General features: G+C 46.7%; 1 protein-coding gene across 2 annotated transcripts in view; it reads left to right on the top strand.

Annotated features, from left to right (window-relative positions):
- The window catches only part of CHCHD6 (coiled-coil-helix-coiled-coil-helix domain containing 6), a 115,580-nt gene extending 90,624 nt beyond the window's left edge, over positions 1–24,956 (top strand). For both annotated transcript variants that reach the window (XM_063348320.1, XM_063348319.1), the window contains one exon: positions 24,403–24,956. In XM_063348320.1, the coding sequence (XP_063204390.1) occupies positions 24,403–24,426 (24 nt within the window). In that variant the 3' untranslated portion in view covers positions 24,427–24,956. The remainder of the gene's footprint in view (positions 1–24,402) is intronic.
- Positions 24,957–25,653: the final 697 nt, after the last annotated feature.

The raw sequence follows: 25,653 nt of genomic DNA, 5'->3' as shown, positions 1-25,653 counted from the left end.
CCCTCATGGAAACTTCAATCTCAGATCCAAATCCTTGCTTCACTGAGCTGTGGGGTCTGAGAGTTCCCACATGGAGAAGAGAGTTCGCTAATCTGAGCATCTAGGGAGACCTGACAGCAAGCCCTGGCTGCTCCTGCTGGGAAGATGGTGGCTTTGATAGGTGTTATGGAAAAAAATATTTAAAGGAAAGAAGTAAGGGAGATAATCCCTGGATGCCAGCCATAGCAGAAGGATAAGGTTCAAAATATTCTTCTTGTAAATCCTGCAAATTGCAGTTCTGACTCTCTTAATACCTTGAACCACTGTCTCAAACCTTTGTCAATATGGGCTTTCTGCCTGTGCCTCGGATTCAGTGGCATCTCTGCTCAGCCAAGAAAACTGCCAGGTTGTGCTTTGACTTTGGTTCCAGCTGTTCAGTGCAAAAAGCTTTCATTGCTGCTATGAAAAGCTTTTCTTAAGGGACAACATAAAGCACTAGGAATGTTGTGGTGCTTGAAGGTTGAAGCAGGCATCTTCCCTTGAGAAGAGCCTTACAAAACACCAATCTAGTACACTGTCATGTGAATAAAAGGTTATAAGGATTGTGTGTTAATCTGTCATTTGCAATTAATCTCCCCAGCAGGTTGGGATCTGACTGATGACCAGGACAACCGCCCAGCTGGGTATGTCAGGGAATTTCTTCCATGGCTCTGAACTGCTCCGCGAGCCTCTAGGCTGTAACTGTGCCTGCTCTTCCTCATGATCCTTGGTTCTTGCTCCATCTTTGTTCTTGCTTTGCTCTCTCTGTTGGTGCTTTCCTTGGCTTTATCAGTTTTGATTTGTACTCGGTACCATGGTACCTGATCCGTCCTGACAACAGGATGGTAAGTTCACACCGTACTGTGTGTTTCAGCTCAGGCAAGCTTGTGTTCTTCCTGATAATTGCGTTGGAATCAACAGTTGGAAGTGTTTCTTGATCTTGGCACATACTTCTCAAGTGCCACTGAAGTTCTGATGAGCTTCTGAAATTGTGTGTTGTGGATCTGTAAGAACCTGTCCTCCTGACTTCTGACTTGTCATTTCTTATTTGCAAGTTTACTTCTAGGTATGCATTTGATTACCTCTCTCTCTCTCTCCTTTTTTCTCTTTTTTTTCCCCCCTCCCTAATAGACCAATAATGTCTTAAGGCTCTCAAAACTGTTTCCCTGAGGTTAGCTACCTGGAATCCTTGTCTTAAGCTTTAAAACACCAGAAATTTGCCAAACCTGTTGGGCAAGATCTAGAAACATGCAGCATTGAGGAATCCCCCTTTTGACCCACTGATACCAGAATTAAGTGCTGTATAGCACTACCAAGTCATTTTCTACACGGTATTCTTGGTTTGATGTATTTTTTGTGTGGTTTGCTGAATTCAAGTTCATTAGGAATGCCACGCTAGCATAGGGGTGGGTCTCCATTAGTTCAGGACAGTGCATAGCAAATGTTTGAGCTATACGCAAGGACAAATTGTTCTGGGGCTCTTCGGTGACATTCTGTGATTGAAACTCAAGCTGTGGGTATTTCACGTATATTCTAAACTGTGTGTGGCTCAGCGATATCACTGTGAGTGAGTGATACCCTCCTCACCCCGCTAGCATGAGTGGTTCTGGACACCTGTAGGATTTTTCTTGTGGTGTGTACAAGCAAGCTAGACACGTGCTGTTGCCTATTTTGCTACCTCCTCCTCCTTCTGTCTCTTTATTTACTAACCTCTTTCTAGAGTCTGGATTTTTCCTTTTCCCCCTTCTTCATTTTTTCACCTGCTTGCTCCTACTGTCTCTGCACCCTCTCCCTCCCTCCACTCTCTTCTGTCCCCTTCGTTTGCATTCCTTTCATTTTAAAATCTGTATTGGAGCTGACACCAGGCTGCCTATTCCCTGCAGCACTGAACTGGCGGTTTGGAAAGAGGAGGCTGTAGTTCCCTCAGGGGGCAAGACAGAGTTCAGTGTCTGTCTTATTTTTAAATATGCATCTGAACATGGCTGATCAGAGGAGCAAAGAAGTCTTTGGGTACTGGAAGCTCATAAAGACATGGAGTAATCCTCTGCATCCTCCCTGCGTTCCTCGCTGAACATGAAAGCTGCTTGGCACAGGGGAGTTTGACTGCAGGAAACATGAGGAAGATTCAGAGGCTCCATGGAAGGAGGCTAGAAAGGTGTGGGTGCTTGTGTAAGCCTCACACCTTCTTTTTCTGCTTCAGCTTCTTTCTCATCCTGTCAGATTTATGCATTTTTTTTAACCCTAAAGGACTCTGAAGTACATTACCTAACTGTATATCAACCTTGCAGGATACGGTTTGCCTCGGGCAAGTAAAAGACTAATGGCTGATCATCGCGCTGGTACGGCGAGGGGACAAGTGGGATATCCCTGTTCCACATTCTTATCACAGCCAGTGCCCTGACAAGGTACCAGAGATGGGTGTGCAGGTTTCCCAGTATGAGTAGAAGCTCTGCTAAGGCAGGTTAGGTACCCAGCTGGTGTATTTCCAAAATGGTTTTGCTGTGCAGCTCTAGCCGCTGGCATCTGTTCAGGCAGCACAGTGATGTAGTCACCCAAAGGGCAAAAAAAAAACAACGGTAGGTGCTTACCGGTCCAACAGCTCTTGCCAGCAGATTAGGGTCGGAAGTGAAGGAGAGCATATTGAATTAAAGCTGCAGTCATAATTTTAGTTTGGACCAAAGGTATGTAGTTTGGCAGAATACCAGGATTCTGACTCTTGTAAAAATGTGTCACAGGGTCCCTCAGGACCACGGGAAGGTCAAGACCTCTATTAGAAACCTTCTGTCAGCCATGTTACTTTCTGCGGCATGGGCTGCTTTGGTTTGGCATAGCCACAGGGTAAGAACTACTCCTTTCTGCAACATGTTGAATGTTTATGATCCTTAAAGTGGTCGAACCTGGTCTACGTAGCTGGGGGTGTTCAAGGTGATTGCAGCAAGAAGCGTGGGGGAAGCTTCAGGCTCATCCTCTTCGTGTTTTCTTTTAGTGTCATTGACTAGTGAGGAGCCTAACATCAGAGGAGATACCCGACAGCATCAGGACTCAATACCAGATGACTGTCAACTGGAGAAGTACAACAGCTGAGTTCAAAGTAGGTTAAAGTAGGATCTGCTCTGGAGAGAGAAGAAACATACAGATTGAGGAGGCTACATTGTAGTTCTTCAGAAATGCTCTAATAATGCTGGAATAGCAAAGTCTTTTGATTGGAGGAAGAAGTCCTCTTGTAGGACGACCTCAGCGTTTGTGCTGTCTAACTTTTTTCTTTGACTTGAAGAAAAAAATTGTAGTTAGTTAAGACTTCCCAGTTGGAGACTGGTGAAATGATATGTGTGAGTGATAGAAGAATTGACTGCTGGGGTGGATGGATTTGGCCTTCTGTTCCAATTCTGCCTTTTTTTGCCAAAGGATCCATGTTTTTGGACTCTGATGAGGTGTGTTCAGTTGCTGTCCTTGTAACAGTTTGCTCGGTATTTATGTGGAAGAGGTTGTGCATTTGAAGTGGGTGAGGAACGGAAACAAGAGCTGGCACCGTGCAGCTGATTTCTTCTCTGCAGTGCTACATATTCAGTTGTCAATTTTTTCTCTACTTTCTGAAAAATTTTGGTTTCTTGTTTTAAAATAGCTAGTAGAAAGAGAGGTTTCATTGCCTACAAGAAGGGTAGCTGGAGCCAAGTGGCAGATAGATCTTCCCCAGCCGTGTTCTTTCAGCTCCTCCCTGCCTGGAAGATGGCTCTGCTGGAGCTTTGAGTCCCCTGGATATGTCTGTCCTGATGAGCAGCGTTGGGCACACCGTGGCTCATACACTGCAGTCCTGACTGGCGTTATTCTTCCTCTTACACCTTTTCTGAATAGGCAAGTGGGTCATTACACCGTCAGTTTTTTCTCAAAAGTTACGTACTACCACATTCTTGCCAGAGCCAGGTTGTGTGTACGGGGGAGCTCTGGATAACAGGGTAGTAAAATTGCCGGAGCAGTCAGCTCTAAGGTTGCACCAGTTGCTGCAGCCATTGAGGCTGTGCCAGCGCTGGGAGTGTTCCTTGGGAAAGCAAACAAACCGCTGCAACAATTCCGGCATGATCCTATGTGACCTTGCTTTTGCTGGGGTGGGGAACCGTTTCCAAAAAAGCGTTAGAAAGGATATGCCCAAAGTCGCTTTCATGTGTAACTTAGAGTATTCAGGATTTGACCCTGGATCCCTAGAGGTAAAGGCTGCTGTGTTAACCCCACCGCTTCATCTCTTGCCAAGTCTGAAAATCCAGGTTCTTAAGAGGAGCTGTTACTTGTATGACCTTCATGCGTGAAACAGTTTCTCTTCTAAAATGTTTTTTCCCCTTTATCAGTTATTCATTGAAGAGTCTCTTTGCATCTGTAGAGTTTTGAAGGGTAGCTATTATTTTACCATTTTAATTTTCCCAGCTGTTCAAATAATTGTTTTAACCTCTCAGTGCCTGGAAATGCTTTTCACATCCTGGTTGCTCTGCATTGTGTTTCTTCAGTTTCATGTTTTAAATTACCAACAAATATTTTTCGCCATTCCAGATGGTTATTCTGTGACTTTCTTTTCTATAGCTTTAAGGCTACATTGGTCTGAACAACGCTCTGGCAACGAGGAACTCGTGAACTTTCACTTTGTGGTACTGGGCTCTCACACCCTGGGTTTTTGGGTGGTTTGTTGTTCTCCCTCACCACCCACCCCCCCCAAGAGGAGCTCAGTACTTGCAGATCCCATTAAGACCAGCATAAGCTGTGATTATTCTGAAAGATCTTGCCATTGGCCTCTCTGGAGTTATATTTCACTATATATACAGAAGGAGCTCTGACAGAGACAACGAAACCAGCACAGAATACATTGTCCTCGCACAGTTTTACAGGTATTAAAGTCAAAACATTAAATATGATAGTGGTTTCTCTAGCCCCGAGACAAGGCTGTGACAGCAGAGGACAAGGCAAAACTTCCCGCTGGTCTGGCAGGGGAGGCTGCTAATTGAGCTGTGTGAGACACTCCAGCCCACTGCCGTGTCCCCAGCCTAGGGTGGTGCTCCAAGGAGGAGGGCTGCACCTTTTGTGTCCCACCTGGGGTAAAACGCTTCCATTTGGGAGTACTTCCAGAGCAGCAGTGTCTCGTTTCATAGCATCAGTTTTCTTTTTGAGATATATATATACTTTTTTTTTTCTTTTCTTGAGTATGTCTTTAATGGTCTTGCCATAGGGGTAGGGGTGAAATTTGAAAATAAGTACTTACACTGTGATATTTTGGACATATTGCTGCAGTTTCTCTTGCATGCTCTTCTCACGTGTTCCAAAAGTTGCAAAAGATGATTTATAATTCATCAAACTAAGCGTAAAACGTGTGACTGTAAAACCTATCAATCTGATCCCATCTCTTTCTAGCCCTTTAATTAGGGAAGCCCTGCTGAAAAATGTACCCATCAGCTGCTGAGAAATGGTGCATTCCTGGACCCTCGGTATAAATCTTGAGTTATCCAGGTGCCAAAATGCTGTCAGAACTGACAGATCTTAGAAAATACACCCACAGGCAGAACATTATCCATTATACTAGCACTGAGCAGTGGGCAGTAAGGAAAAACCAGCAGAGAATGTGTCTTTATCAACTTTAATTGGCTTTTCCCGTTGATAAAAATCAGCGTACCCAGCAAGGAAGAGAACCTATCTAGCAGTTTGATCTTTCCATCCCAGAGCTGAAGGCTGCAGTCCATCTCCACTGGCGTGTGATGTGGACTTGTCTCAGCACAGCTCCTAGCGGTGCGGTGGAGTCTACAGCCCACAAAGAACGCTGCCCGTCTCTCCTCGGTGAGTGACCGTGTTTAAACAAGTGTGAAGAATAAATTACTCTGGATAAGTTGGATTTCATCTGTGCTCCACCTGCTCGAAATTTACTTGAGAGGGAACCAAACTTAGTTAAACTTTTTTTCGGGTCCTGGCTTGTAAGCACTCCTGGATTACGACTGGCTGGGCTGTGAAATCGAGGATTTGGGCAGTGGATGTGCTGATATGAAAAGGAGACAGCAGATAAAGAAAGCAGCAACTTTTCAAGAGCTTCAGGAAATGGCACATGTAGAGGTTTGGGGAAGAGAACAAGCTTTTCAGTCATTTAGCACTGCAGGTTTATACGTAGCTTTACATCAAAGACAAAGAAGACGGCGACTGAGTGGATTTCTCCTGGGAAGGCTATTCTGCAGCCTTGCTGCAGCATCCTGCGTTTACTGAACTATGTAAAATGTTCCAGGTTTTCCTTGGTGCTACTTACATCTGTTGCTATTAGATTTATGGCAGTTTTATTAGAGTAAATAATATAGTAAAGATGATTGCAAATCTATTACTATACTAGGTTTTTTTCTAGTTGATTAATGAGAACAACTCATTTCTTTATTTATGGTCAATTTGGCAACGTGTAGCACTTCTCTTGCTAAATTTCGCAGGGTTTCTGAGCATGGCTTTATTTTAAAACTCTATTCTGCTAAGTCAAATTCCTCTGTCTTATTTCCATAAATAATGGAAAACAGAATTACATCCATTTGGAAAAGACAGTTTAGTAAGTGAGCTTTATTGCAAAAGTTTCCTTTCCACAGTCCCTGGTGGTCGTAAAAAGCCAGATTGTCAGACCATCACAGGATTGCAATCATATAAATATCAGTTTAACCCTTGTATTTAAAACTTTTAAATACAAAATTTTGAAACATTTGTTATTCGGACAAATGAAGGAAGAGTCCTGCGTCCAAAGCCTGCTGCACAGGGATCCTTACTTCCCTTGGCGGAGATCACCGTGATCTTTTAGAGCCTGTCTGCCGTGCCGTGGGAGCCCACGTTGGTATCCTGGAGATGTTTTATCACCTAACGGATGGGGCAGCGCTGAGAAGCGAGGCTGCGGCAGCTGGGTGGGCTGTGTGCAGGGTATGTACCTGCACTCTTTGCCTGCATGGCCCCGGCACCCCTCCGTGCAGCGTGGATGACAGTGTAGACTTCTCCACCGCGAGCACAGGCTCTGCCCGTGCCGGGGTTGATGCCGTGCCCGGCGCAGCAGGTTCCCAGTTGGGGTAAGCTCTAGGCCTGCCACTGTACAAGCTGTACAAGAATATGATAGACCTTATGGGGAAAAAAAAGTGTTGATTGTGTGGGTTTTTCATCTTTTTTCTTTGTTTCTCCTAGCCATATGATAAGCAGTAACATAGTGACTTCTTGTGTTCAGAAGGCTCCTTTAGAAACTCGAGGCAAGTGGGAGGGAGGGATAACAAAGTCCGTTCTGTTCCTCTAATTCAATCTGCCTATTTACAAGCCCAGCCCGTCAAGTACGTTGTCCCTGTTCTTTGCAGAAAGAGGAAGACCGAGGCTTTAAAAGACTTCCGAGGAATATATACAAATCCATGCGAATAGCCTAAAATATCGTAATTCACGTTGTTTCCATGGATGCTGGCCATGCCGCGGTTTGGGCAATTGTGTTCTGTTGGTCCAAATGCCACAGCGGTTTTACCAGGGTGCAAGATTCTTGACCGCTCACTCTAAACTCTGCTGTGGTGTTGCTCTCCGTTGTTAAACAGCTGTCTTGTGCCTGTGTGAGAGAAGGGATTCCTGCGTGTGCCGCCCAAAGAGATGGTGAAGAATCATAAGATTGATTATGCATTGTAATAATGCCAGATGAGATAAAACTGGGGAAAGAAGTCAGGATTTTGACATCTTCTTTTGAGAAGGCAAAGTGCTTCTTTGGTGGCCTAAAGTTATTAAAGGTGTTGCTGTCCTTGAGGCTTAGCTTGCCAAGTGCGCAGTGTAAATGCAGACGGATGGTGCCTGGCTCTGGCCCTGTGTCAGTCATTCCCTAAATGCCTGATGGTACCAGAATGACCAGCCCCTCAGCCACCTCCTGCTTAAAAGCAAGACTGCGTGATTATTTTTCTATTTTTCTAAACCATTTGCTCGCTTTGAGGACTGTGAGCCGTGGTGTGCGTCGTGCTGCAGGATCCTTGTGGTGTAAGGGCCTTGATAAATATATATTGTATTGTCAAGTGCTTGTAGCTCCTCTGCAGGTAGCGGTGGAGAAGCAAGCTGCGTTACGGTGAAGAGTCGTCGTGTCTCTGGGGTCAATAAAAACAAGGTGGCAGAGGGGATTGTGGGAAGAGGAGCCAGGCTAGCTGCCTTCGGCATCACCTGCTAATAAACCGGCTATTTATAGATCAGCTGACGCTTTGTCAACTAGATTGTTAAATTAATATTTACATACTGGCTTCGTTGTCTTTCCCTGAAAATCTCATTTGCATTAGTGCTTGGACAGAAGTGCGGCTTCCTGTGCTCCCGATACAGGAGCGCGTTTGATCGGTCCATGGTCTGCGGCGTGTGTGAAACCATTCCTGATGGATTCTTGCCTTGCAAATCCTCTCCTCCCCGTAGTAGCATTTTCCTCATTGTTCTGCGCCTCTCGATTCTTGCAGGAGAGCTCACCTTTGTTCCCAAATGTCCGCAACTCATCATGAGGCTGATCTCGCTAGAGAGAGAGATGAGCAGCATTTCTGCATAGCAATTCCTAGTTAATCTCTGCTTCTCGGAGAGAGACTTGAATTGTTGATGGCTTGTGGGTAATTTAATAACTAGCAGACAAATAGGATGTGTAGATTGCAGTAACTTAGCCCAGATGCAAAATCCCCCAGCCCTATTTGCATCTGTTTGAATGAATTTTCTTACAAAGGTTTGCTTTTTACGTTTTAGCACCAGCGAAACAGCAGCGAGAAGAGTTGCTGCTCGGTGAAGCTGCGTTGATCACAGCAGGCTCCACACCTGGCTAAGCAGTTTCAATCCCCTGTGCGTGCGTGTGTGTGTCTGTCTGCCTTTCAAAAGGGAAGAGTAATCTACTTGCTAGACGTGTGTGTGTGTGTGTCTCTCTCTCTCGTAGTCCTTGGATGACCTTGAACAGTCATTTAACTTGTGTTTATTTGCCCATCTCTACCCGGGCAGATATTACTTCTGTGGTTTGGAGTGTTGAGGTTGAATGGATGTCTCGGAAATGTTGTGGACGAAAAGTGTTACTGAAATGTAAGGTATTCCTACCGCCTCTTCAGACAGCTGATCGCAGTTCAGATTCACCTGCCTGTCTTGCTGTTTCTTGCTTCAAAGCCGTTTGGACACTCGGATTGTGCGGGAAGTCGGGAGGCGGTAATAGCGGGGCTGTGATGCAGACAGGTGTCACAGCCTTCGCTCAGCTTCCACTTCTTAGCGCTTGCAAGGCTGTCGATAAGGTCCTGTTATGCTGGTATTGTGTTATTCTTAATCTGTCTTTGGCCTGCGAAGGGTCTAACAGCATCTGTTTCTCTGACACCTCTGCAGGCTCTCTGGGCACCTCATTACTCTTTTCGGGAAGAGAACATTGCAATCCAGTTACTCTGTCCGCAGAGAGCAGAGCTCGTCTTCCCGTGCCAGCCCGGTTACCATAAAGTTAGAGCTCAGAGAGCGAGTTGCAGTTTATCTCTCCGGGTACATGAGGTACATAATATTGCAATGATAATACGGTATGTGCTGAAACCATTCACCTTTTATTTATTCTTTTTAAGATAGCAAAGTCTCAGTTTCCTCCTCTTTGAGATATCTCTTCTCTTGGCTCCCAAGAGAGGGAGTCCAGTTCTGTGTCCGGTTCTGGGCTCCCCGGTTCAAGAGAGACAGGGAACTGCTGGAGAGGGGACAGCGAAGGGCTACAAAGGTGATTAGGGGACTGGAACACCTCTCTTGTGAAGAAAGGCTGAGGGATTTGGGTCTCTTCAGTCTGGAAAAAAGACGGCTGAGGGGGGATCTCATCAATGCTTATGAATACTTAAAGGGTGGGTGCCAGGAGGATGGGGCCAGGCTCTTCTCAGTGGTGCCCAGGGACAGGACAAGGGGTAACGGGCACAAACTTGACCATGGGAAGTTCCACCTAAACATGAGGAGGAACTTCTTTACCCTGAGGGTGGCAGAGCCCTGGCACAGGCTGCCCAGAGAGGTGGGGGAGTCTCCGTCTCTGGAGACATTCCAACCCCGCCTGGACGCGTTCCTGTGCCGCCTGCTCTGGGTGACCCTGCTCTGGTGGGGGGTTGGAGGAGATGATCTCCAGAGGTCCCTTCCAACCCCTGCCAGTCTGTGAATGGGACAGCCCAGCTGCAGACAGGGGTCTGGGAAACCTGGAGGTTGGTTCCCTGGTACTCTGAGCGCAGTGACTGCTCTGTGCTTGTTTCACCACTGCCTTTTCCATTTTAACTTTAATTCTTGCTGAAGGCAGCACCTCATTCTTACATTTTCAGATCTACCAGGTTTTTCTGCCTTCTGCTGATATTCGGGGGAGATGGGGATGTGGTTTTCTGCAAAATGTCAAGGTCTCTTCCTGGAGAGCTGACAGCATAGGTGTTTTATATGTGCACGGGCTATCGGGATGAGACATTCTTGCTCGGAAACATTGGCTGAGACAGACAGACATTCCTCCTGCCACGGAGAGACAGGCAGGCACTCACTGTTGCCAAGCCTTGAAGTATTTGGCATGTTTTCTATTGCCCTAGTTTTGTGGAGTTGTTCTGAAGTTTTACAAGTACATGAGAATCTTAGTTCTGTTTTTTTATAAAAAAAAAAAAAAAAAGAAAGGAATAGATACAATAAAATAATCTAGCCTTCCTGCCTAGACAGCAGTGGTATGAGAACGTGACTCAGGTGCTTAAAACCAGAAGCCAAGTGAAATAACCCCAGTGCATTTCTAAACAGCTTTACAAGTCAACCTTGTGGTTTTTGGGGAGTTTCTGACTTCTCTCTTGGGTTTTGAATATGTGAAGAGTGTGCAGCGCGGCTCGTTTTCTTGAGTGAGAGAATTATTGCAGCTCTGTAAGAGTTCACACATCTGCAGTGTCCCCTGCAAGCAATAACGAACCGACCAAAGCAATCAGTCTCCCCAAATTAGAAGAGCCCTGGATTTTTCAAACCTCGTTTGCATTCTAATTTGTGGAGTTTTTCGGTTGTTCCACTTTTCGAGCCTTCCTTGCAAACGCAAGGATCTCAAGCTCTTTAGTTTTAAGCGGAAGCCAAGATTTCACCTAAGAACACGGTTCGGGGAAGTGGAGCTTTGACATTTTCGTAGTTATGTCATATACCATCAGACTTCCACATGAGCTGGCAACACCGTTTACGCAGAGATGAACGTAATTATTCGCAGAGGGGCCCGGTTCAGCTTCGTGCTCCCTGGTTGATCTATAGAGAAGACCAACTGGCTCTGCAATCCCGTTATCTGTGCCCCTCCATAGGCTCGCAGGAGCACACAGGGCTTGCAGGCAGCTGCCCGCACGCTTTCATCTTGCTTCTGTAGGCAGCCGCGGAGGCACGTGCTCCTGAAATCACCGCCGAATTCGTAGGCACACGCTCGCACCTCTGCGTCACCCGAGCGGAGGGACACATGCAGTCAGGCTCCCACAACAGAAAGGTTTCCAATAAAGCTGAAACACAGAGGTATTGTTTGTCCAACCGCTGGCAAATGCACAGAGCCATTGTGTGGGTCCTGAAAGCCTTGGCGCTTTATTCTCTGCAGACTGAATGGCAGCCGCGGGTAATAATAACACAAGATTAAAAAAGCCAACATTATAGGGGCATTTACAACCCGCTGAGAGAGTGAAATCTCAGCAAGGCTGAGCGGTGTCTCTAGTGATCCTACGTTTTTACTGCTTGATAAGGAAATAATGGGCAGCTCTGGAGAAATGGCCACCGCAGAGCATGTGAAAGGGGAGCGGGCTGTCTGCTCGAACGCTGCAGTAAGTAGAGTGGGACAAATGGAAAAGCTCTCTGCAAATCGAGTGGCTGGCCTGTCCCCCCAGCGCTGGGTGGGCCGGGGGGGGTGTATGTGTGCTTGCACGCCTGTGTTTCCTTCCCAGGCTGGTTGAAAAGCTAAGGCTGGCTGGCGTCAGTGGGGCTGGACTCAGTTTGTGTAATTTAGAGCCTCGCGCTTGGCGTTGGTGAGCATCATCCAGGGGTGGTGCTTTGGAGGCTGTCAGCAAGTCCACTCGGGACCATTCATGTGTGGGAATGTGGCTGTGGGCTGATCATGGATGAGAGATGGTAGGACGAGCCTTCCGCCTGCAGGAGCAGCCAGTCTTTCTGTGAACTCAAATTCTGGGAGGCAATAAATACTGAACTTTCCGAATGCGAGTCTCAGTTTTAAGTCACAGTAATGACAACTGCCTTACACAATTTAACCTCAACTGACTGATACCATCTTCCATGTGGGATTTCATTATTTTCAAAGCAAACAAACAAGAAACCCCACTCCACCAAAAAAACCCCTAATTTTTTTAAGGGGCAGTTCCTTATCTTGAAAGTGAAGTCTTTGATTCATTGCTGGTTCTAATAGCTCCTTAACATAAATGTCTTACAAAGCTCTTAGTGAACGTCTAACTATCTAAACAGCTTTAAAGCACCCAGCTTTCTTCTGCACACGCGTGGCAGTTGTATTGGGTAAAGCGGAGGCAGAGTATCAGCCTGTAGCAACATCCTTTCAGGATGCGCCTAAGCTGCAGAGTGATGTTGCCGTATGAAAGCCAGCCCTAACCTTGCTGGCATGGGTATGCCCAGCAGGCTGACCCCGGCAGCGCCGAGCCGCTGGAATAGGTACCCACCTGTTCAGACAGGTTTTGCAGCTCTCTGCTATTCAGCAGGTTTCTGAGGCAGCATCTTACAGATGTGACCTTGGTCTTTGGTATTAACGATGCAGTGAGTGAAATGGTGGGAGGCATTTTAAAGTAATAAAACATGTTTTCATAAGAATGCATGCTTACCTGGCTAGGGCAGGTGTGGTTAATGACTATATTTTTCCTATCTAAAAACATTCTCAATCCATTCAAGTGTTTTGCTTTGCTTGTGCCAGGCAGCATGGCATAGAAACTGCTGGGGCCTGGGTGCTGCTTCTTGTGGGGGACATTACGGGGATTCAGAAACCCAGGCTGCTTCACAGATTCATTTACTTGGATTAATGAATCTGTCCCTGCCTCTGTTTCCCCAAGAGTAATGTGAAGTTACTGACGTCACAGGGATTTATGAGCTTCTTTCTATATTGGCCATTTTGTGGAGAGTGAAATTCGGCTCAGAGGGCTCTGCAGAAGGACAAAGCGCTTGAGTTCGTTCTGTTCTAATCCTGGCTACAGAAAATTGGCAAGTTCCTGCTTAAAGTCTCTTTAAACCCAAAATATAAATACCCTTTGATTGCTTTTTTTTTTTTTTTTTGGTCCTTTCTCTCTCTTTTGCCATCCTTTGTGGTTTGTTTTTCTTTTCATTTTTACCTGTCTTCAGCTGCAGACTGTTCAGGTTGGGACCTGAGAGCTCCTGCGCGCTGGCACAGCCCTGTGGAAGAAGGCTGTGGGCTTGCTTTGTTTCCACAGGTTGCAAGTATGAAATGAAACGTATGTTAGTGGTAAGGTCTTTGTGGGAAGAGGGTGTAAAGAGGTGTTGACTGTTGCTAGAAAAGAATGGTCTAGGAGGAGGGAAGAGAGGACGTAGCTAAAACTAAATATGATGCTTGCTTTTTGCCAGAACCTTTGCAGCAGAAGCGTGAACGTATTCCCAGTCGACAGCTCCCTCATCTCTCCTTCCCCCCTCCCTTTTCTCTCTTCCCCCTCTGGGGCTACTGTTTTAGGATGAGTTGGTTCCAAACAGACAACACTTTTCTAGCAGATAAACGGACACCTAAGCAGCCGTGCCGGTATCTATCATGAACAGACATGCTGCACAGTGAGGGAAATTACAAGATGGGACCAGCATCATTTGTCATATTTAAAAAAAAAAAAAAGAAAGCTCCCCCTCCACTTGAGCAGAATCCACAAGACAAGTGAACAGCACACTTATAAACTGTTGCTTTCTTTTCCAGTCTCTTCGTACGTTTTCAAATGCTCTGATTAAACATTCCACCTTTAGGTCCCCTCTGTAAAGGATGTGTTTTAGACAGATGGAGGCAGGTCTCTGTACCGACACAGATGCAGGACTATAAATTTGCAGTGGAGGAGATTGGGAGATAATTATTTAGGAGGCTTTTGTGGCTTGTTCCAGCATCTGGTGTTCTACCGAAGAGGGAAGGGGACAGGAAGAAGCTAGAGAACTGCTGACTTGTTTTTCACTTGGTAAAGGTTTTTAATCTTGAAAGAAGGATTTGGAATTTACGCAGGAGGAGACATTGATTGGGAAATAAAGATGCATCTCCCGGTGTTCGCCATTCTCCCTTTGTTTGCTCAGATGATTCAGGTTGTCGGGCATCTTATCTGCCGTTCTCTTAATTGCATTGGTTCTGCTGGGCGCCGGTGGGCAGTTGCTCGGAACAAACCTGTCTTGCTGAGAGACTGACTACGGTGGCTCCTGGTTCAGGGCTGAGCATGCAGCTTCACGCAGGTCACTGCCTGGGTGTGCCTGTGGTTGGGCATCCGCACGTAATCGCCTGACTGAACGTCTCCGTGGCCTCCTGATCCCTCCGCAGCCTTTCCGTTCTGCTGCGGAAAGTGTGCCGTGCCCGGCAGGAACAGCCGGACTTGCGGGTTCCCTCCCCAGCGCTGGGGGAGCACTCCCTCTGCTCCTTCATGTTGTAAAAGAGAGTTCCTTGGGTGACTTCTGGAACCTCTATCTAAGAGGTGTGGTTGAGTCGTTTGACTGTCTCAGTTCAGGTCATTAACATTTCAAAACGCCTGTTATTTTTCTGTCTGGTTGCCTGAACTTGGTAGAGGATTGTCTAATTGGGGCTTGGTGTGGGCCAACCAACCGGGCTTCTCTTCCTTGTGATCTAATCAGATCTTGCAGCTCCTGGGACCAGATATCTCAAGATACTTAAAGCCTGGCAAGAGTTAGACGTGCAATTAATTCTTTAAAATCTGATACTCAAATTCGTAAATGCTCAGTCAGCAATAAGTTTCTGGCGCAGAAGAGTTGCAGTGTTGAGTCAAAGGGGCCGATTCTGCTCCAAAAATATTCCAATTTCTGGTTTTGTACCTGAGCAGTGGAGGTAGTCTCCCAAGACAGGTTTAGTTGCTGAGTTGTTTTTTTTTTAAATTTACCTTTAGGCTCTTTACTGTGACCCTAGTCTTTGGGAGAGACTTTGCAAACCCAGGTAGAAGCTATATTCCATCTGCATCCATCTGCAAACAGACATGAGAATTCCCAGTCCTCTCTTGGCTCTATCATTGCTGATTTTTGCCTCTTCTGCCAGAAGAGAAGGAGAGCGACATCTACACCCATACGGGCGAGATGAATACGCCTATCACACAAATAAAATTACTGGCTGCCGAATAGCAACAGCTTAATGAAAATGTGAACTGTTAAACAAATAAAGCCAGTCAAGCTCATAATACTTCTGCGTGGAATTTCACTGTGTCACTGAACAGAAATAGAATTAGGCATAGAAAAAGGATATCTGGAGAAGTTTCTCTGCCTACCTCTGTGTTTGGTATGTGAAGCTGGACTAGACAGGAGTGAGCTATGCCTTAAATGTGGACGTGCTACCTTGGCCTGGAGAGGAAATCTCTTTATCCACTGCAGGAGCCTGCTAAAGCAAGGCAGAAAGGGACAAGATAAAGCACTAGATATCCTCTGAAGCCTAAATGCAAATTGTGCAAAGGGGATGGATCCCTTGAGAACTGTGTGGGTTTTTTTGCATTTCTTTAGCATCTTCTGCTGGTGAATAATTATCGTACTTCTGTGTGGTTGGTAAGTAGCATTACTCTTGTGTACAGAAAGGGAAACTGAGATGGGGATTTATCTACAGCTGCTGGGCGAAGTTGGGAGGAGTCCGAGAAGAGGGCCCAGGACTGCGGCTCACGGCCTGCGGGCAGTGCTTGCCTTCCTGTAGCCCACGGGAAAGCCGCAGGGTTTAGAGACGCTCACAAGTGGCAGGTGAAATCCCCAGGATGAGAATTTAACAACCACGGTTGAGGTCCCATCTCAAAGGCACAGTGCCGTAGCCGGGGGGTTGAGAAGTGTTTTCAGCAGCTCTTTGCACTCTATGCAAAGACCGGACTTCCCTGTGCTTCCATCTTCATGAAAATTCCAGGAGTTAAAGATGTGCTCATTAGGACTAGTGCAGGTTAATAATCTGTTCTAGAATGAGATCCGGAACCGCAAAATGGAATATGGAAAGTTGGGATCAGTTTGTGAAGAAGCCCTACGGTCAAGGAGCTGCTATCGCTACCTCCAAACAAAATGACGTCCTCTCTGCTGGCTTCTCCCATCCAGTTGTGCTTGGCTGTGAACAGGCAGGATTAAGGGATGGGGTGGGGTGGTCCCTAGGAGTTCAGAGGACAGCTGGGGTGGTTATTTCTATCTCTGTCTCTTTTCCTCCACCCCCGCCCTGGTGGCATTTCTTCACAAGAAATCATGTCTCAATAGGCTTGGTCTCGGGCTTGTGTGGAGTCACCGGTGTATAGGAGGTAGATTGTGCCTGGGTCATGCGAGGCTTTAATGCGCTGTGGAATTAGAAACGTTGTAGGAGTTTATATTCTAAGTGTCTTTATTTTGCTGGGTGACCTTGTGAAATTTCCTTGCACCAGATCTGTATCTTTCCGTCCTGCTGCCTTTTATCTAATTTGTTTTCTTGTGTATGTTGCTGACATCCAGTGAAGTGTAATTTGTTTGAGAAGTGGCACTTATAACAAGGATCCTGCTAGTAATCCCTGCATTGAATCCCTATATACACAATGTTCCAGGAATAATTAAAGTCACAAACTTCAATCTTGAGGGATGCACAGGGGAAACCTATCCTGAAATGAGGCGCGGCGTATCTGACTTTTTAACAGTAGGATTTGCTATTTTTGTTCCAGGACTGAAGTAGATTTAAGTGGAAATCTGACATCCTGAATTTACATGTCCTAACAACACTGTTCATCAGTCAGTGTTCTTACTGCATCCTTTCTCTACCCCTTCTCTCTATTAATTTTCCTCAATAGTCTGCAGGGATCATTTGCCAGCCTGATTCAAATTCCTGCACTTTCCTGGCGTCTTGTTTTATAACATCTTGCATCATGTACTTTCCATTTCTGTAATCCATTTAATCCAAAATACTGGAATGGCTTTGCAGGTATTTATTGCATTTCTCCCTTCCTTGTGTTAGGAGGTAACAGGTAATTTATACAACTTAATCCAAAGTCTCTTAGCTTCTGGGATTATTTTTTTTCGTTTCCCACTGATTATTCTGGGGGCTGGTAGCAAGAGCACGAATGAGAGCACGGAGGAGTTGCCTTTGTGTGTACTGTTTCATTACCTTGTGCTCAGGGCACGGCTTGGCAGTTTAGCAGTTAAACGCCTGCAGCCGACGTCCCCCGGCAATAACATTACTGTTGCCTCTCCTTCACTTTTGGAAGCATTGGGCTTAGGGTTTGAAATAATGAAATGCTGTTGCATCATTAAGTGGTTTTCCATTCCTTTTGGCTCTGGCAACGGATATTCACAGTTGGGTGAAGTTCACTTTAATCCTTACAAAACCAGAGCTGGATTTGTACAAGTTGTCATTCTGCTTTAGAAACACTCTGTGCCTTCTGGATCCCTTTATCCCTCCCAGGGGCTAATCCACCAGCTTGCAAAACGCTCGGGGTGACTCCAGTTGCGGGATGGAGGGGCATCCAGTGTTATCTCCTTTTCCTCCTGCATTGCCTTCTGTTGCTTGTTCCAGAAAGGCACGGTAGTGTTTGTAGTGTATACTTTCTGATGTGTATAGATAGTGGGATGTAATTATCTTCCCCTGAGGTAGAGTCATTATGCTGGCTGTAAAGAGAGAGGGTCACAGTCCTAATGGGAAATGATTTTAAAGCAATCTTGACCAAGTCTAGTGGAGCCATTTCAGACCACTTAAAACTCAGCCAGCCCTTCACGGCACTTGTGATATGTCCACTTTATGCGGTGAGAGGCAATGGGACTAACACTTGTCCAGGGATAAAGAAAATCTATGACAAATGGCAGCATCGGCTTTGAGCAAGCGTTGTGTGCTGCCACAGGGGAAAGGCACCGACAGAGCCCAGTCTCCATTATTATTGTTCTTGATACTGATTTGGAAAAACGCAAGGCACTTGCAGAAGCAATAAGCCGGTAGTCACGAAATCCACTACCTTGGGCTTCCTGTGCTGCAAGAGCTGCCCCCCTGCCCCCAGGCTGATTCCTGCAGAGGGGACAGGATCGCTCCCGTTTCCCAAGCAGGTGGCTGGGCAGATAGTGGCACAGTCCCCAGATCAGAGCCAAGTCGCTGGCGGATGCACTAGTGGTTTACCTGGGAAGCTCAGGCTTCAAACGTGCACTGACTTACGAGGCAAATTTGGTCAGAGGTTGTTTAACAGCAAATACTACTTTCTGTTATAAGACATTAGAGAAAGACAGACTTCAGCATCCTTTGGTACGCGGTGGGGTTGTGGTCAGTAGCAAGGTGAGGAGAAAGACTTTGGCAGAGCTGGTGGAAGGTGGCAGTCAGCAGTTGTAGGTCATATTGAGGGGCACTGGCAGCTCTCTTGGGACCAGCCCGGGATTAAAAAGCAGGCACCGCTTCACATAAGCAATTTTCTTATTTCAGTCCTTTAGGGAAGCAGAATAGCCAGGGCTGTGCAGGTTAGCAAAGCTCGAAGCTAGTACCCAGGAGAGCAAGAATAACTAGTAGTGAAATGCTCCATGTCTGATTTTCATCCTTTGAGCTCCTCTGTAATGTTATTGGAAAACAAAAATTGTTTAAATAATGGAAGAGACCCGATGAAATTGTGCAGTGATGCAGAAGGGGTGAGGAAGGGTTATTTCCTTTCTTTCCATTACTTTACTCCTCCCGCCTTGCCTCCCAAACGTGGGTGGAATCTGCATGTCAGGCACCCGCAACATCAGCCTGGCCTGGTGGCTTTTCTTAATGGTGAGAACGAGATTAAATGCAATTAACATTGATTGAACAAAAACCGCCCTCAGTTTGTATGCCGATTAATTAACAGCTATCCTTTCAGCAGCGGCCCTTTGTAGAGCGGTATTTGTTCCTCCTGGCCCGGGTATTTTCTAGCACACGTCCAAAATCAAAAGCACTGAGCGCGCGTTCCCCACTGTGACAGCTGGGGCTACCAGCTCAGCGGGGAGATGCAGCCCCCCAGCCGGGATGATTTTTTGTGCAGTCTAGTAACTGCAGAGCTGCTCAGTCAGTGGCAAAACATTTCCTGTTAAGCAAGGCTAATGACGGGAGCTCTCTGCGAGTTAGAACAATGATCAGAACAATTGTCTGGAGGAAATGAGTGTTATAATGCATGAACAAACAGGTGAGTCTTAGAACAGCTCGAGATTAGTTGTGCTAGTAAATAACTTCATATTCGGGTGATGCAGAGCAATGGGAGGTGTCAAGGCAGAGCAAAGCAAACAGCGTGGGGCTCTTGTGAGTCAAAGGAGAGTGAGGAGGGGGGAGAGGAAACCAGAAAAACTGTCTCTGTTCCTGCACTCTGGTGGTGGGGTATGTGGACCAGGGGACTTCCACGTGAAAGCACTTTCTGGGGTGTTCTGACAATGTGTCTGGTGAGTCTTTTGAAAGGCGTCTTTTCTGCTGTCAAGCCAGCTTTGAAGACACCATCTGGGGAAGCAGCCAAGAAGTCATTGGGTGAACTTCTCTGCTTTGCAAAGCTATTAACACCAGCACAGAGAAGAGGGAAAACAAAACTCTCTTCATAGCTTTTTGAATTAGTATTTTTTTGTTGCTGCCAGGCATACTCCTGCCCCTTCTTATTCCAAACCCAAGGACAGCAACTGTTGGACTCCTGAAGGATGAGAGAGACAGAGGCTTTTCTGTGCAATAACTATATGGCATACAAGTGCTGTGATCCATTAGTCAGCACAGCTGCTCCACAAAATAGCCAATACCCTGAATGTATCAGAACAAATTGCACATAACCAAAAAATACCTACAGCATACATCAAACCAACGTGACTCAAATGTCCCTTGCAGCACTTTGGGGTGCTAATAGCCCCGCAACAAATGCCTTACCCAGTGGAAAGGCCTTGAACACCCATCTTAGGACAGGTCAGGATTTTCCTATTTCGTTAGTGCCTCTTTCCAGACTGAGATTAAAAAGTTGTGCAGTCACGTTACTGAAGTCCGCAGTGTGCCAACAGGTATTCTGGTTTTGAGAGAGCTGCCTGCACGTGGCAAGGAACTAGGAACTATGGAGATTAATTTCTACTTTGTCACTGACACTCCAAATGCACCGAGTCATTTATCGTGGGGATCTGCTTTCTGATTTCTTCATAGCTACCCAGGGCCCATATGTGCGAGCGCCGTGGTGCGACCGCTTAAAGGAATATTAGAACGAAGGTAAGGCACTCACTGGAGGAAACTTGCAGGGTTTACCCCATGAGACTAAAGGCTGGTTAAATAAATATGTCTTAGCACAGCTGAGGCTTGGCAAACAGCATCTCTGGCAAACACTGAGGGAGGAAGTTCTTCAGGGTCTGGGCTTTCAAGGAGGGAGATTCCTCTGCTGGCTCCGAGCCTCCGACGAGGCTGAGAGCCGAGGCGCAGAACTAGCCAGTGACTGCGGGAGGCGGAGAGGATGCTGCAGACTCGCCAGGCAGCCCTGAGCTCCTACGCTGGGATGCAGACAGGCAAAGAAGGAACAGGAGGAAGACAAGAGCGCGGTGCACTTGCTTGCCCTGGTGCTGGTACCAAGGCCTCAGCTGTCTGTTACGGGAGAAGGACCGTGTTGGGCGACTCCCTTCTCAGCAGGGGTGAGATGTGTGGAGCAAATTGACTTGCAGAGCTTGACCCTTTCTCCTCACTCAACTGGAACCAGAACTGGAAAGCTACTGGCTTCCCCACAGGTGCTGCAAAGTGGCGGCTGTGTCAGCTGAGCAGCCAGCCAATTTTGACTGCTGTTAGTGCCCAAGTGGGGTCTCATGGTGGTAGAAGAGCATGGGTTAGTGGCTCAGGGTCCTGCTTGCCAGGAGAGGCGGGGAAGAGAGAGTGCTGCGTGCCCTCCAGCTGGGTTTGCCGTTGGGACTGAACAGATTGGCATTCCTGTTTGTGCTGCAGCCACAGCTGGGAGGAGTTGTCTTTGTATGGACACAGCATTCATGTGCAGAGGTGCTGGAGCTCATCGAGACTGGAACCTGGCGTCTACCTGACATTGCAGTGGCATTAAAAACAATCTACCCTTGTTGTGCAAGAAGGGCACCGTCCCTTCTCATTAGAGCGAGTGTGCGGTGCACTTTCCAAGGCTACTTGTTTCCTGAGTTGTTCTGCTAAGACTGCAGCAGAGACCAGCTAATGTCAACTGTGGGGCAGTTATTTTTGTGACGAGGCACCGAACTTCTTCAGGCTGAGCCTCAACTCGATGAATTGGGAGTATCCTGTCGCGTGGGAACAGCTTGTGATTGCAAGCTGCCTGGACTTGTTGCACCAGACAAGTTGCATATGCAACGCTAAGGGCATGCAGGGGAGGTAAGGCTTCTCCTTCCCTTTCCTGGCTCTTTCTGCTCAAGGTAAGTGTTGTAGGGACCTGGTAGCATCTTGCAGGGAGGATTCCAGGTTGGAAGGAAATGAAGGGGTGCCAAACCTGTATTGGCATGTTTGCAGTGGTAGGTGGAATTAAGGCGCTGGTGTAAATGGTTGGCTTAGCAAAGAGTGGGTTTAGTCTTAGAGCTATGGCGTCCTTCCATGCTATTACACAGCATGCGAGGCATGAAATCGATGCAACCGTGCTTTTAAGTAGTTAGCCACAGGTTTGTAAACTGATGGCCTAGGAACAGTGAAAACAATTATGTGCATGTTCCAACAAGCGTAGACTTATATGATGTGCTAACAGACCACAAGGCCTGCAGAGCTTCCCCTGTGCAGCGTGGAGCGGCTGTGTGACGCTCTGCAGTAGCTGGCAGAGGAGACCTCTGGCCTCCGGCATCGTTAGCTGCTAATTGTGCCTGCACTGCACAGCACGTTCTGCAGAAGATCCAGGGGAGCACAGGTCCATAGCCAGCCGGAGACTGTGCTCTGGTTCCACTTCCTTTGTGAAGAAAGAACCATGAGAACCTTAGCAATACTAGAGGGTTCAGGATTTAGTGGTCTACATCGGCATGGCAAATGCTGCAAGATCGGGGTTGGCATCTGATCAGGAAAGTCTGAAACGGCTGGGAAAGTCACTTGTGTGTGCAGGCTGTTGTCTACTGGGGGAGCTTCAGTTCCCAAGAAATGCCAACGCTATAACCTTTATGAGCACTCCGTGCCCCTGAGGAGGGAAGGGACATTAGTTAGTTGTTCCATCCAGCACAGGCTGGTCTTAGACGTAATTGTATCAGGCCACTGTTGGGAGCAGCGATGGGCGGTATCGTTACCTGCTCCCTTTGTTCCCTTTGTCCTGCCAGCTGTGCAGCAGCAGGTTGGGGTCGGGGCTGCCTGGCAGCCCATCAGTTCTGGGCCCAGAGCTCACCGTGCAAAAAGATTTTGAGAAAGTTTAGTCATCCAGAGTGAGACGGAACCTGATGTTTTTGCACAAGGAATGTTTGTGAGCCTCCGGCTCGATGCGTTCCCACTATGTGGGCAGTTTAGGCTGGAAAGAATTGATTGAGGTTAAATGCTGGCTGTTTGCATTTTCCCCTGAAATGAATAAAAATATGTAGTTATGATTTTGAACATGAAATTCTGTAACTATAGTATTCTTTAAAATTACTTTAAAGAAGAAGGTTTTACTGTCTTCCGTAAGGGTTAACCACAGAGTGGCCACATCAGTGGCTTTTTCACAAAATGTAGCATTCCTCGACACTTCACTGAAGTGTTACAGTGTGAATACAGCAAATTACTTTATTGCAAAATTGATTGCGAGTTGTTGCTGCTTCGCTCATTACAATTTGTGTGAGTGCTATTGGAGTTTTTAAAATGTATTGCTCTGTACAAAACTTTAAGTCACTAATGATGAGAAAAATTACCTGGGAAATTAGAGTCAGTCGAGTAATATTGATGGTTCATTTGTCAGATTTCTGGATAAGCTTTGTCTAAATAATTTGGCAAACAATTTTCTCTTTATTCTTGAGTCCTTTGAAGCTTTTCCAGCTCATTGTTGTTAGAGATGGGGCTGTCTTTGGAGATGCATGGTCAATGGAGACGGAATATGCTGACCGTGCAGGTGCTAGGCAGCGAATATCAGCCTGCTATGCAGAAGCAGCCCAAATGACATCCTCATCTTCTGACAGGTATTGCCAAGTGTGCTAGCGTCGTTATTTTGTGATGTTCTCCTTTCTGATTCACATTCGAGGAAGCACAGCTTCTCTCCTAAGAAAGGCTTGTGTCTAATGAGTAGAACCAAGCTCAAATCCAGCCCTAGTGAAAACGGGTGGCAAGACCACGTGCAGCTAACTGTTCACTTAGCTTTCTGTAGTTCGCTTTATCAGGGTCCTCTAAACGTGGGTACATACTGTCTGTTCTGCAAAATGGAACTGCAGAGCATGAGAAAAAAATAGCGTGTTGATGGGATCACCCTATGCGAGTCTGCTGTTAGTGTAGCTACACCAGCAGTTCGTTGGTATGAAGGTGCCGTTGCTGATGCGCGAGAGCTGATTGCCTGGGTTTTGAAGGAGGGTCCAACATCGATACCCCAGGTCCTCAGAGGGGGAGGTGTTATAACTGGTGCCAGGTGGTGGCCTTGTTGGTTTGATTTCTTTGACTTTATAGGAGTGATAAGATAAAAATAGGAAGAGACCATAGCAGGCTCCATACTAAAAAGGTCAAAGGCGTCCTGGTTTTCTTTTTTCTACCCCTTGGAAGTCCATGGCTCATATGCAGATGTCTGCATGATCTGAGGGTGTATCACTTAGAAAACAGGAGGTTGCTGTGGGGGACAAAGCTGCTGTGATTTTACTTTCGATTTTAGGAGGGTTTGGGTCTTAATAGGATAAAGGCTGTCAAACGTGTCAGGAGTTAGGGCAGTCTCCGAGTCCCTCTCTTTCCTCCCCTCCCCTCTCTAATGCTCACTCTTATGTTGATCGTGTTCCAGGATGAGCGAGTGGTGTGTGAGTGTTTGATGGCACCTAATCAAAGTGCTCCCGTGTCCTCCTGAGGCTGGGACTTAGCGTGGAGCTACACCTACTCCTGCGACCCAGCTGCTCTGAGGTTTACCTGAGACCGTGGCCTTTCTCTCCTGCTGCAGGCCCTAGGATTTATAAACCGTAATCATTTGCAACTCACCATCTATTCTTGTTCCCAGAATCAGTCTCGCCTTTGATACCATGACCTGCTGTCTTGCTTCTACAGTCCTGTGTCCCCTTGAGTGTCTTGTGTTTTACAGCAGGCGAAACCTGATGATTTTTCTGTGGGATTTTCACCCTGCCAACATTACTGCTTCATTTCGGAAGGAAACAGTCCCATGTCAACAGCTGCATAACTAACTTGCTGCCTTTTCCTTTGTCTCCTTTTTCCCCCAGGAGCTGTTAGTTAATTCTGGATAAACATCAGCCTCCAAAGAGCAGAGGACAGGGACCACAGACGCCCTTGGAAGCCCTGGCATCCTTCTGGATAGACACTGACCAAAACTGGTGCCTTCTGCCCTTCGCGGTCCAAGACAACGAAATGATTCCTCTTCTAATTGCCTGCATGTATCAGTCTCAGTGGATGTTCCTGGAGTTGGGAGGAAGGTCCTGGGAGAGGGGGACGCTACCGTTTCCTTTTTTATTGTATTACAATGTAAAGAATCCTGTTGACCCCAGGTGCTTCCAGCACAGCTTGTAGCTTGGAGGCTTGCCCAACACGAGCCTGGTTCACCCTGTTGCTAGCTTTGGTTTCACCACTCCACATCTGAGTTTCAAGAGCTGTTATCTTTGTCCATTTGCTCTGGAGAAAGGGTTCTGAAGTATTTGGAAGTAACCTTAACTGGCTTGTTAGGATTAACTGTTCCTAGCATGCCCCCATCGGTTACACCAGCAGGCGCGTTTCTTCCCTTCCAAGGTTCCCTCCTAAACAATAAAGTGTTTAATGGTCACTGTGTGCCGTGAGATACTTTCAGTCCCATGAGTTTGTAAATTGCTGTTTTTCTGCCTCCTGCCCATGCCAACAAAAACTCCAAACAAGCGTGAGGAATAGAAATATTTCAAGTCACAGTTTATAAATCACAAAACTTGTTCATTTTGGTCCTGGGCTGACTGACTCTGGCTTGTTTGAAAGTACTTGGAAGAGCGCGAAGTCCTGGCTGAAGGGAACCGGTGTTGGTGAATCATACTGAAAAAACCTTCGCCTGCTGAACGCAGAGCCCGAGTTATCTTTCCTTGCACCAGCTTTTGTGTGCAGATCTTGCTTTGTCTGCCATAAACCACCATCCCTTTCAGCCTTGCGCTCGGTTTTGATCCCTCTCCTTGCGGAGCGGCGGGACAGTGGGAGCTGCGTGCCTCCGGCATTTCGCCTTCGTAGAGGTAGGTGCGTCAGGTTCGCAAAAGACCTGTCAGCAAACCAGGGCGGCAGGTCTAGCTTGGTAACTTGATTCGCCTTCTCTGGCTAAAGCCTCTCCTCTGGCAGCGTTTGCTGCTCGTGTCCTCTCTGACTGTATCTGACAGTTTCTGAAGAATGCGAACATGGATTTTTGGAGGTCATGTCAGAGTTTAATGTAGTGTTTATGAAAATGGATGAGGGGGGCTGAGAATTGTTTTCTGTGTTATATTCTGCTTCGTCTCTTTTTCCTTTAG

Source organism: Chroicocephalus ridibundus, chromosome 10 (genome assembly GCF_963924245.1).
Source record: "Chroicocephalus ridibundus chromosome 10, bChrRid1.1, whole genome shotgun sequence".
NCBI lineage: Eukaryota > Metazoa > Chordata > Aves > Charadriiformes > Laridae > Chroicocephalus > Chroicocephalus ridibundus.
This window is presented reverse-complemented; position numbering and strand designations above follow the sequence as displayed.